Source organism: Oryzias latipes, chromosome 19 (assembly GCF_002234675.1).
Source record: "Oryzias latipes chromosome 19, ASM223467v1".
NCBI lineage: Eukaryota > Metazoa > Chordata > Actinopteri > Beloniformes > Adrianichthyidae > Oryzias > Oryzias latipes.
The window spans coordinates 15,039,216-15,052,555 of NC_019877.2; the positions used below are offsets into that span (position 1 = coordinate 15,039,216).

Here is a 13,340-nt window from a genome sequence, read left to right on the forward strand (position 1 = left end):
TAAAGCATGTTTTTAGATAGGAGGAAGAGTGCACGCAAACCCCACACGTGTGCAGAGAAAGCCAATAGTGCCAGTTAAATTTGAAAATTGTGCTAATTTACTTTCATATCTCACAGAACTGATAAAGGTATAGTTGAAATCTATGGACTAATGTCTTTTAACCGAAGCTTAATGGACAATCTACCTTATCTTCAGGTGGGTTGCTTATTCGTCACTGATCAATTAGGCCTCACTCTGAGCCAATAGCTAAAGTACCCACTTTCTTCAAAGCCAATGACAATCAAGTTCTTGCCTTTAAATTCATAGAAGTTTGTTTCTTTGCATTCCAGACATTTCATAGGCCGACCTCCGTCGTTCTCCTTCTGGTTCTTCACTTCAGAGCGGTCTGGGGTTAGCCACCATCAGCATCTGGGCTCTGGGGTCTCGTCACATGGTCCGAGGTCATCCAAAGCATACAAGATGCTAACCGCCAAAGACAATGGGCAATTTCGTGCTCAAATTCCTGTTTTACTATTAAATCTTTCAATCACACTTTCAAATTCTCTTCTTATTGAAATGTGAATGTACTTGAAGTTGTGGCATGTGGGGAGAAGAAGCACTGACACATGTGTGTGGGGTGTTTTCCCTACATGTTTGCACACTAGAATTATTGCTTTGGATGTTGTCATTCTTTTGTATGGGTGGAGATGCTTAATACACCCTTAAAGCTTATGCAGCATTAACCGTTGTGCTATCTTAGATGACCCCGTCCTTGCATCGACGTGTTCTCCCTACCATGACAAAGGTGGATAAAGGTGGAAAGATTTCATGTAATCCATGGACACCAGTGAAGATCACAAATCATTGAAGAAATAAGGTTCAGAGCACTGTCTAGTGGGTTTAGATGACCCAACTCCCAATGGTAAAGTGCCTAAGATAGCACAAGGGTTACAGAAGTGGACTTGGGAAAGTGGTTAAATAAGTTCTGTATAGCGTACAAGTTCACTACAGTTTAACACAAGTTAAAATAGTGTAAATATATAATGATGTAAATGTTTCAGATTTTAGTCATGTGAATTGGATATAGCTAAATCTTCTCGCCATGGCAGTTTTAGAGCAGGAACTAACCAATGATCAAATATCCTTCTCTGCAGTGGTAGGTAACACAACACAGATTATTATTCTGTGCTACAGCTTTGTGCGGTCTCTTCCGGCAGCATGAATGATTGAAAAGGGACCTGTAATTCATACAGAGGGCTTGGTTCTCAGGATGACGGTAAGCAACCTGATGCTGTGCTGAGAACAACTCAGCTCCTCTACTTCATAGCTCAGATTTCTGTCCTTCCCAAGAAAGTACTGTTTCCTCAACTAAAAAAACATACATTCGTAATATTTGAAAATAAATTAATAGCCATCATACTTTGATGCAAACCTGTGAACTGTTTTATGTTCTTTTCATTACTTTTAGTTTCTCACGTTTGCTAGGAAAATATGTCTAATAAAATATGATTTAATAAAAGAACAAATATAAGATTATTTATTATTAAAGTTGCACAGGACTTTGTTTTAAAAAAAAGTAGTAAAAAGGTAAACTAAAACCCTACACTTACAATTCAGATTCAACGCTTTGAAGTTTAAATCTTTAATGAAAAACCATCAAACAGAAACAGAGGTGTTGTCGTAACCCAAGGCAACTGCTTCTGTGTCAGCTGAAATCTTGGACAGCTTCTGCTGTCCAGGACTGTGCAACATCATTGGCTGGTTGAATGAATGACTTGCAGACTTGTTGATGTATTATGCATCCCATTCCTCTTCAGGGTGTTCTTAAGCCCATTCTCAGGTAAACACAGCAGAGGCAGCCTGACAGGTAACCAGTTACAGGGAAGCGTGAACCGAAAGAACGTTTTTCCTCTGGTAAGTTATTATAGGTTGGATTCTTTTAGTTTAAACATTTTTGTCAAGAATATTCTGTCAACATTCTGTATTTATTTCCCAATTTCATTGGTAAAAATTGACATTATTTGCATTTGGGTTAGGAAATTAGAGCCTGACTCTGACTCAGAAATGGAGCTGATTGGATCCACTCTGACAGCCAACTACGCTCGGCCGAAGACCAGCCACTTCCTCCCTGCAATCTCCACCATGGCATCCAGCTACAGAAACCCCCAGCAAGTCATGGCATTCAATCCCAGTGCCAATATATGGAGAACCAACAGTTTTTACAAAAGCAACAGCATTATGCCATCAACCCCATCCATACAGCATGACGGTCTGGATCTGGTTCGGGCCAGAACATCATTCTTCCCTTCAAACAGGACTGCAATGACTAATCGATACACCCCTGATGACTGGTACAAGTCCAACCAGAGCCATTACTGGGAGTCAGAGTCCTCCCGGAAAAGTGCGGAGAGACTAAGGAAAGACACCATGAGGCTGATTCAGGACAAAGATCAGCTCACCAGACGAACACAAGAGAACACCAGCAAGAACATCTCAGAGCGGCTAAATGACATTAGGTTCTGGAAGTCTGAGCTGAGTCATGAGATTGACAACATGGTGACAGAGATAGCTGCTCTCACTGAGGTGAAGAGGAGGCTGGAAAGAGCCTTGGCAGAAACTCAGGGGCCCCTCCAGGTTTGAACTTCTATAAAAACTCTCTGAATTCCTGAATCATTTTAAAAAACATTTTCAAAAATGGCATTTTAGCTAAGACTTGCTAGTGTCACAACAGATCCTAAACTACTTAGGTCAATGTGATAGAAACGTAACATTTTTATAAAAAGAAAGGTTAAAAAAATGGTAGTCTAACAGAATCATTTTTTATCTGTCCTCAACTAGCTGGTTTCTCCTATAGGGATCAGTACTTTGAACATCTCATAACCTTTTAGTTGACTTATAACATCAGGTCTTTTGCTTTGTCCACACCTTACTGCATAAAAAATCTAACTTTATACTGTTTGCTTGGATGTAAAGAGGGATGAAGAATGTCAATAGTCTCCATGTGAAACCAAATGTTGGTGACTCAACAGATAAACTGTCTTTACAGGGCTGCCCAACCCTGGTGTTGAGTTCTACCGCTCTGTTTGCTTTTCCAACAATACCAGCCCTAATTTCTACTGGCTCCCTGAATCAGGTGTTTTAATAGGTCATAAGTGGTGCAGTCAGTAATGGGGTGGAAATAGCTGGAATAGTAACAGGGTTGTTTCTAGAACCAGGGTTGGCAGAGTCCTGACCTACTAACTTTGATATTTCTTTGAGAATGGTAAGAGTTATGGCTAAAACTACCACATGATACACAAAATAGCACCCATCCGACAATATCTGAGCATTACCTCTTCTTCTTCCTTTGCCCTGTCCTTTTAGAAGGGTTAGAGGTGTCCATTTCTTCTTTAAGATATTAAAAAAATGGCTTAGCAAACACAAACACACAAGTGAAGAGTGGAGAAAAACGCCTTTAACGATGTGCCATGTTTTGTTGTCCTGCACTGTGTACTAGAGACAAGTAGGATTCAATTAAAACAAATTAGGCCATGTTTCTGAAGTAATGACTGCTCAAATGTTTGCATTTCCTTCCCTACCTCTTTTTCTACAACTATTGTGTAGTCCTTTGAGGGCCTAGAGAGGTGGGGAGTCAAGGTGTGAATGTCTTTCGCCATTTTCTCTAGTGAGACTGGGTTTGTTTACGATGGAACAGAGTTTTTTCTGTTAATCAAGTCCCCTGTCAGGGTGCCAGCGGTCATTTGGGTCAAGCAGGGTGTGTCAACTTGATCTGGCTGTTGCAAATACTCTACGAGGCAAATATCAGATGGCAGGAGGTTTTCTTGAGGCATCTCTAAGCAACTGAAACTTGAACCTGACATACTGGAACGTATATGAACACGGGATCGTAAAGTACACTACCTGATTCGTGCCTCAGAACTCCACTCAAGTAATTACACACTGGATCTGCAAAAACAACACCAAAAATGTTGGATGATGAACAACACACAGCTTTGTTAACTTGTTTCAGTTACAATAATTTCATTGATAGGTAGCTCAAGAGTGTTTGTACCACAGAGAGAAGCGGATGTCTATAGATCTGGTACATGATGGTGTGGAAAAAGACCTTATAAAGGTAAAATATGAGCAACTACAAATACCTAAGTTCTCATATCAGTCTTAAAGTTAAAATAGAAAGGATGTTATAATCTACATGCTTCTGCTAAAACAAGGAGATAGAGGTTATAAAGTCGTGTCAGGAGAGGATGAGGCTCCATCTGGACAGAGCCACATCTCAGCTAGCGTAAGTATATAAATTAATACAATTGTGTGTGTCAAAACCATATTTCAAGCATAAACACTGTTTGTTCTTTTCTGGGACGAATTAAGTTCGAATCGAGCAGCCCAGCATGAGTTGGAAAAAGACCTGAGCGACAAACTGACAGCTCAAAGAATAGACGACCGATGCCACCATCTGAGGAACACGTCAGATGGTATCGGCTATTACAGGGGGATTGACAGACAAGATCATGCGTGAGTAAAAGAGCTATTTAATTTTGAAAAAATGTGTTGCTCCCCTTCTACTCCTCATGTTTTGCTAAATTTGAGTACATGTGCACATGATGCTACCTTTACAACAAAGAAGTCCATACTGAGCCCCTAGCAAACAGAAACCTCTGGGTCAAAGTTTAAATGAACGTAAGACTCTACTTCCACCATGAAACTGGCACAGATCAGCACTAGAGCAGCATTGTTTGCCTTTAGGGACTTCAATCGGGCTAGCAATGATCCAGTCTTAAGCACAGATGCTGTTGAGCACAACACATGGAGTAGGGGACAGTTTTCACTCTTTTCACTACTTGACATTTATCAATGAATAAAGAGAAAAGTACAGTGTGTGTGCATTTTAGAAAAAAAACAAACATATTTGACTTTTTCCACTAGTATCTGTTTTGTAGAGCACAACACTGTTTGTTGATTGGGTTACAAAATTGTTCTTATATGTCCATGTCTATTATAAGCTACCGGTACCCTGTCATATTTCTTTCATTTTTCAAAGATGATGACGGGTCAGTCATCTGATCCAAAATGAATAGGAACTTTGCATTTAAATGAATCCTCATGCAACACAGAATAGCAGTAGATCATCATGTCATTCAATATACAGGATTTGAGTATTTTTTGTCTTTCTCGCTAGAGTGTCTCTGCCAGACTCGTGGTCCAGGTTCACCGATGACAACATACTGCGCTCCCAGAGTGAGCGGGCCACCTCCCACAAGCTCCGTGACGAGATCGAGATCTTGCTAAACACCACGTCCAATGAAATGTGGAACCAGTTCAACAACGTCAACGTTGCCTTCACGAACCGCATTTCAGAAACCACCGACGCTAAGAGCAGCTTGCAGGCACACCTGGCAAAGGTTTTTTTTTTTTTATGTTTTCAAATTTAAATAGTTTTCTCTTTTCCATTCTTTAACACCGGAGCTTTAGCCTCAGTGTGGACACTTTTTGAATTACAGCTTTGCACTGAAATGCAACACTTTACAGTGAAGTGCTCATGATCAACATAAACTAGCTGAGGATAGCGCAATGCTGCTTTTTTCTGCTTAAGAATCCATTGGAATTTATTGCATAAGTGGTGGAAGAATTACAATATTTCAAAGACTGTGTTATTTTGCCTGACAGCTCTGGTGTTAAAGGACTGAATTATTAATTCAATAACATCATTAAAAAACACTTCTCTTTGCACATTACTTTAAAAAAAATCTGTCGTTTATTTAGTCATAAAAACATAAATTAACAACATGAAAAAACACCATTAAAATAAAGAAAGACTCTATTTAATTCTGCACCCTGTCGTTTACTTCATTCGTCACTTTGAAAGAAGAGATCTTGGGTTTCGAATGTTTTGTTGCCTCATGGGGCAGTCGTGTTGCAGACAAAGAGCGGTTTACCCTGAATCAGAGCATTGCAGATTTGTTTCCCGTCCTGCCCACCCAATGTATTGAAGTGTCCTTGGACAAGACACTAAACCCCACATTGCTCCTGGTGGTCATGGATGGCGCCAGCGTTTGGCAGCAAACACTGGCGCCGAATAGATATATGCTATTTATTTCTGATTGTGAGTTTTATTTAGGAAAACTCACAATCTTCAATAAATAAAGGAAATCCAGGGTTAGATTGTCATTGTTTTTGCTGCCCTGCTTTTTGAATCAACCATTACTTCTGTTAAGTGGAATCTCAGAAAGCTACAGTGCATTTGAACACTTATAATAGCCGTGATTCAAGACACACCATCGTTAATAAACCTCATCTCTGGTCTGCTGTGAGTAGTGCTTCTCCCAAATGCAATTATAATAAAAGGGCTTCGGCTAAGGCAACGTCTGGAGCATGCAACCAATTCTCATCATTTTGCATTAGTTTTCTACTTCATCTCTCATTTGATAAAATCTGATGATTTTTATAATTAATGAAATTATGTCCAAACACTTGTGAAAATGTGTTGTGTTTTCATACTAAACTAGACTATGCAGGAGATCTTCCAGACGGAGATGCTGATTGAATCTCTAAAGAAAGCCATCAGAGACAAAGAGAACCCACTGAAAGTGGCTCAAACCAGGCTGGAGGAGCGAACTCGCAGGCCTAACATAGAGCTCTGCAGAGACAACCCATACCACAGGTCACCAGCCAGTCCAATCTCCCATAACCTTCTCTTTGTATTTTACGTCAGTTAAGACACCAATTTGATAAGTGATAATAATTGTCTTTGTATTTTGTTGCCCAGACTTGTGACGGAGGTGAGGGAGATTGAGGATACTATCCAAAAGCTCCATGAGAGGCTGATGGAGGCGGAGAACACTCTGCAGGCTCTGGTGAAGACCAAAGTCAAGCTGGAAAATGACCTGTCCATAAAAGCTAACTCTCTGTTCTTGGACCAGGAGAAGTGCATGAGCATGCGGAAGACCTTCCCCAGCATGCCCCGCCTTGTGGGCTACACCTGAGCCAGGCTTTTATTTTGAAAAAAGAAATGAAGCTCATCAGGAGTTAGGATAGTTAGGATTAAAATGAATGCAAGTTTTTATTTTTATGTATTTTGCAGCATGTTTCTCTGAGTTTAAAAGATTCAAAAGGAAGCAAGAGTTACATTAGATTTCTTGTATATTCATAAAAAAATCACATCACCTAGCATATTTCATATTATAAATATTTAGCATATTTCTGAGTATTTCTTTATTCAAATCATTGTGAATCAGGAGGAGACAAAAAACTGCCTTTGAAAAACATTGTAACTGCGTGGCTACAACCGGTGATCCACAAGCTCCCGGCTTTGCTTCATTCTAATGCATCCACTTGCAGACAGATAGATACATATCTGCCTTTGTTTTCCTCGTCTGTGCTGGTATCTTTACGGCTGGATAGCTCCAATATTGCTTGCTATTTTTGTTACACTGATAATGTGAGGTTGGGGTTGTGAGGGACAGTTAACAAGCGAGGGAGCACAAAAACAAATGAATTATGAGAAGGGAGTGGGCTTTCTCCACACCAAAAGCCCCGTCCACAACTCAGAAGCAAATTTTCTAATGAACTCCTGCTGCCCTGCAGAACCTTTCCTAAAAAAACACACTTTTTTTTTTTTAAAGCATCATCATCATGATAAACCACGGGGAACACTTTGAATATAGATAAAAAGATAATGGGAATGGGATTTTAAAGGGCATATTACATGCTATTCTTAAGCCTTTCAGTGTAAACTCTATTCATATATATATATGGTAATATATATTTGGCACACTAAAGAATGATGTTCTATGAAAACTCGATCTCCAAGGCACCGGCTTTCTCCCGCCCATTTCAACATATCAATCTAGAGCCTGCCTCACTAGCGTGACTGCGTTTCACCCAAAAAAACAAAACAACATCCGAACTTTTGCAAAGTTGGATGTGCATGTAAAATAAAACCGTTTTGCTCCCCGGAGAAAGTGGATGTGTGTGTGTTAGTCTTGGGGCGGTGGTGGCAGCGCAGCCTTTTCCTGGAGGGGCTGTTACCCACTTGTCTATGTCCCAATGTGTGTGTCCCAAAGCTCAAATAGTTGACTTTGCATGGCATAAGCGCTTTAAGTTTAGCTTTTCTTTCAACACCTTTTATAGCGCAGGCTACCCTGGACACAAACATGCTGTTGAGTGTAAACACTACAGTTCTGTTACTTGGCCAAACCTCTCCACAATCACACTTCCTGCAGAACCTTTGGCCTCAGAGAGGAATGCAAACAATTCTTGAATCACTACAGCTTTTATCAGTGAAGCAGTCATACTGTCGCCTATTGTTACATTTGTGACCAGTTAAAAGAGACAGTTAAGTTATGTTAATACTTTACTTCTTGCCTCATGTCTGACAAAAACGAAAAAACATCACTGTCCTGCTACATTCAGATTATTGTCTAAAATGCATAAAAAGCCTTCAAACAAAGACACAAAACGGCGCCTAAGCTCTACAATTTTCTTCAGATGGTGGGATTTTCTGCCCCTAAAAACAGAAAACACTGTGTTAAATCAAAGTTGAATGAGCTGAAGGTTTTATTAGAAGTAATGCTTCTTAATTTGGATGCAACGCAAATAGATCTTCCTTTTTGGCCCCCTCTAACCCCTGCATATTAAAAATGTACTCAGGGATTCTTAGTGCAGTCCAGACATATTAGCAGTTTATTTTTAAGATTGTTCCTTGTTATAGATGCTCTGAACTCCTTTTGCACCACCATATCAAGCTGTGATAAAAAGAGATTGATTAATGGTTTAATCCAAAGCAATTTATTTTGTTGGTTTTACAAATAATAAAAAAATATATATGTTTATTGAAAAGACTTGATATGTTAAAATAGGGTGTACAAATAAATCTCTCAAATGTTTTTGCTTTATTTTCTATTCATGACAAAATTGGAGGGGTGTTGGATTTTTTAATTTTTTTTTTGTCAGCTTTCATGATTTTACTAGATCTCAAATGTGTACAGTGCTTGTATTTTGTAAGTTGTGTGTTTTTTGATTGGCAGATAAGCAGTTTTACAGGTGAACTGTAGATGATTCAGAACCCTCTGAATCATTTTCAAGGTCACTGGGTTGCTGGAGCTAACCCAGCTACTGTTGGATGAAGGCGGGGGTACACCCTAAACAGGTCGCCAGTCTGTTACAGGGCCACACACAGGTGCAATTTAGAATCAAATCAAATCAAACTTTATTTACATAAAAAAGCACTTTTAATAACCTGCATAATTTGAAGCTATTTAACATTAAAAAAAAACACACACACACACACAATATTACAATAAAAACCCAACCCACCCTCTCCATTCCCTCCGTTTACACATACAACCCACCAAAAAGAATACTTATAAAGCTAACTTCTAAAAGAAATGCAAAGCTTGACTCTGCTGTGAGGAAAGAGTATCTGGGAATCCATTTATTCCAGGAGCCAGCTCGCCTATTGCCACAGTGCCCACCCAGACCGGGACAGCAATGGGGTCCACTACACAGCTGTGAGGCTGCAATGCCCGGCAAGGGCGACAACCGCGGCAACAACCACCGAACAAGGCAGCAAGCCCTGCCGGAAAAGATCCCCACAAGAAAAATGTGTGTAAAAACATAAAATTGAGAATAAGGTTAAATGCATAACATTAAATTAAGCACCGCACTTTCCCGACTATAGAGCGCACCTGATTATAAGCAGCACCCATTACATTATTAAAGGATAAACCATTTTGTATATACGTATAAGCCGCACGTGTCTATAAGCCCCATGTGCCCACATTGAAAGCGTGTTGTAAAATGAGGAGGTGTATGTGCTGAAACCGCGCGGGTGTGTAAGAAAGAGGAGGGAGCGGGTGCAGCGGAAGGAAGGGAGAGTGCGTCCAGCGCAAAAGGGAGCGAGAGTGCGCAGTAGAAGTGTGTTTGGGGTGCGCGTTTATGTTTGATATCCAGAGTGAAGGGGAACTGTAATAAAAGAAGGTTTCCCACAGAAGAGCTGTGAATGATTCTTTATTAACCCGCTCTGGAGGCTCTGAGGTTCCAAACGGGGAAGTGAGGATGTCCCCTGCATTTTCCAACCACGGTCAGAAAGAAAAAAAGTAAACATAGGAAAGGTTCAACACATGATATATTTACAAAGAAAGATGGTACACAGAAAGAGTTTTCAAAGTTTAATAATATACCTGAGCTTTTCTTTCCAAACAGTGCCTGTGACGCGGCAGTAACAAGGCAGCAATATGGTAGTAAGAGCAGTAACAGGGGTGGTTGACAAACATACCGGTAAAAGTCATTGAGAGAGGGAGAAGCGTGCTGCGTAGCGTGTGCGCCGGAAGTTTTCTTCCACAACAGTGACACACCGTGACACAGCACTAACAGGGCTGTTTTAAAAAACATAAATGTAAAAGTCACTGAGAGCTTTCTTCATCTTCCTCTTGTGCACTGAAACCATGGAAGTCTTCCTCCTCAGTGTCGGATTGCAATAGCGTCAGATAGTCTTCGCCACACACTCGCTGTCTCTCCTTTGTTGTAGTTGTCAGTTTGTCACTCTCATCCTGAGGCAAATTCACTCTTGAGCTTGCGCTGCCAGCTTTTTTAAAACCCATTGGTGATGGTGGATTTTTTCACACTGCTTTTAACAATTGTTTTTAACTTGAAAGCTGCGTCATATGCATTTCTTCTTACATTTTCCAGGGTCTGTTCGTGCTATTCATTCACAAAGCAGGAATTTACATTAAACTTGCGTCTTCCTCGACACATATACCGTATTCCCCCTGTCTCACTCTTACCCTTTCTGCTCGAGCGCCCCTAGCGGCCGTTAGAAAAAATACATTAAAAAAAAAACATTAATTTGCCGCATCATTGAATAAGCCGCAGGGTCGAAAGCGTGTGACAAATATAATCCGGAAATTACGGTACACAAAATAATATGTATTGAAACTAAAATAATTAAAAGGCAGATAAGATGAACTAAAAGCGAAATTAAAAAGGTGGGTCTTGAACCTCTTCTTATAACCCTCTACGGTCTCTGCAGCCCTGAGGGTCTCCGACAGGCTGTTCCACAGGCTCCTAGACTTTATCTCTAAAATACGATTTAAAAAAATTTTAATAGGTTCAAGGTCATCGGGAAACACGGCGATGTAAATTTCTATATCATCAACATATCACCTAGCTGTGAAAGTCAACGCTGTGTCTCCTGATGATGATGACATCTCTAGGAGGGAACATATACAAGTCAAAAAGTATTGGACCTAAAATCGACCCTTGGGAAACCCCACAAGTTTTTTCATGGATTCTTGAAGAGCATGTATCCATACTTACATGAAAATGTTGATCTGTATGGTATAAATTATACCACTTAGGAACATTCCAGAGAGGCCAAGTAGACTCCTAAGTCTGTCTAATAAAATCTGCTGATCTACTGTATCAGAGGCGGTACTACAGTCTAGCAGCACCAGAACAGAAAGTTTCTGTGAGTTTACATTTATTCTAAGATCATTAACAATCTTTTAAAGAGCCGTCTCAGTACTGTGGTTTGTCCCAAAACCAGATTGATAATTTTCTAAAAAATGTTTGGTATTTAAAAAGTCATGAAGTTTATTCTCAACATTTTTTTTCTATAATTATACTTAAAAATGGTAAGTTGGGTACAAGTCTATACTTATCCAAAGAATTTGGTTCTAAATGACTCTTTAGAAGGGGCCTCACCACTGCCGTCTTACAAGCAGAGGGAAAGACCCCTGTATGAAGAGAGCCATTTACTATATTTAAAAGCTCTGATTCAAAGAATCCATAAAATGTTTTAAAACATGACATGGGAATGGGATCTAAAAGGTAGGTTGTGGTGTTTACTTGAGGTAAAACTTGACCAAGCATCTCCGCATCAACCAGGAAAAAACTCCTCAGTGTTTCTTCTGATAAAAACAATGCTGGTGATCTGTAAAAACCAGTGTATTGCATAGTTGAAATATCAGATCTTATAGCATTGTTTACCCATGAAGGAGTCGGAGTCAGATGAGAGCTGAAGGCGACTTGTGTTGGACCTATTTTACTTTTACAACGGGTTATGAATCTTCTGAGACACCAGAGGTCTGTCTGAATAAACCCCTTTTGAAAACTAGACCAAACTTTGTTCATCGTAATCATATTTGTATTATTTCTGTGTTAGACCGTACAGAAAAGGAAAGAAGGGAAGAAGAGATGGGAATTTTTTTTTTTTTTTTTTGGGGGGGGGGGGGTAGAAGGATGATTATAGAAGGGGGGGGGGGATAATACCCTGAAGCAGCATAAAGCAACAAGTTGCTGGATGTTTATAATCATTACAGTTAGGTTCAGATGTAATACAAAGCTAGAGGGGGCAGGGCCTGTCCATACACTCATTCAAATGTTATAAACATACCTCTTGGCTCCTAAAATGTTCACATACAGACAAGTCAACATGTACACAATACAACTAATGTTCACACATGCATACTTATGCATTCAGACTAACACATGTGAAACATTTCATTCAGTCACACAAACTATTTGTGCAAAGGTGAGATCGCACCTGTGCTCAAGTGAGTGTTGATGTTCTTCTAAGGTGAATGATGGAATGTAAAAAGAAGGGGGGAGAGTGCCCAGTCATCCCCACACCAAGGCCCCCGCCATAGCAGCAGTGCCAGCCAGGAACACCCGCAAAGCAGCAGATAGAGAACAACCGCCCACCGGGCGATCGCATCCGCCACCAAAAACCAGAGAGCAGTGAGGCATGGGGGGACAGAGAGTGCAAGCTCCAGCCCAACAAGAAGAGCAGTCCCACGCCATGCCAGGAGGGCCCACCTTGGGGCCCCAGGAGAGCACCCCCAGAACCTTTTGACCGCAGAATCTAAGCATGTTTAAGTTTCCCCAGTTTTCTCTTCCAAACCCTTAAATAAAACCAGCCCCAATTATTTTGTAAAGCACAATCCTGCTTTGATCGTGTGATTCTTTACGTGATTTCTTGTCTCCTGTGTCAATAAAAGCCTTTAAACACACTGATCTTATCACTTTCTGTTCTGCAAATTGGCTTGATTTTTAGCAGCCGTAAATGCATGTGTGATAGCCTATGCCTTTCTAAGGTCAGAACTCACTTCTAGTGAAGCCAGTGTTTTATTAACAAAGTTATTATTTTGACAGTAGTCACAGACTAAACTCTGAGGTAGTAAAATCAGGAAACAACATAAATTGGGTTAGAATGAAATCAGTCTAACCCAATATTGCTCTAATTCATATATATATATATATATATATATATATATATATATATATATATATATATATATAGCAGAGGACACATTGCTGGAGGACAGATCCTCATGGGAGGACAAACCCCTGCATGGGATGTACCA

The 13,340-nt window shown here is 40.1% G+C and overlaps 1 protein-coding gene across 2 annotated transcripts; it reads left to right on the forward strand.

Annotated features, from left to right (window-relative positions):
- The first annotated feature begins 872 nt into the window (after positions 1-872).
- tekt3 (tektin 3) lies at positions 873-7,363 on the forward strand. 2 transcript variants are annotated; one of them, XM_004080588.4, is made up of 8 exons: positions 873-1,893; positions 2,016-2,613; positions 4,010-4,093; positions 4,191-4,261; positions 4,348-4,491; positions 5,156-5,378; positions 6,483-6,637; positions 6,743-7,363. In XM_004080588.4, the coding sequence occupies exons 2-8, from the start codon at positions 2,044-2,046 to the stop codon at positions 6,957-6,959; spliced, it is 1,464 nt and encodes a 487-aa protein (XP_004080636.1). In that variant the 5' UTR covers positions 873-1,893; positions 2,016-2,043; the 3' UTR covers positions 6,960-7,363. The 2 variants fall into 2 exon arrangements, with proteins under 2 accessions (XP_004080636.1, XP_020567967.1); XM_020712308.2 differs by lacking the exon at positions 873-1,893 and having other exon boundaries at positions 1,908-2,613.
- Positions 7,364-13,340: the final 5,977 nt, after the last annotated feature.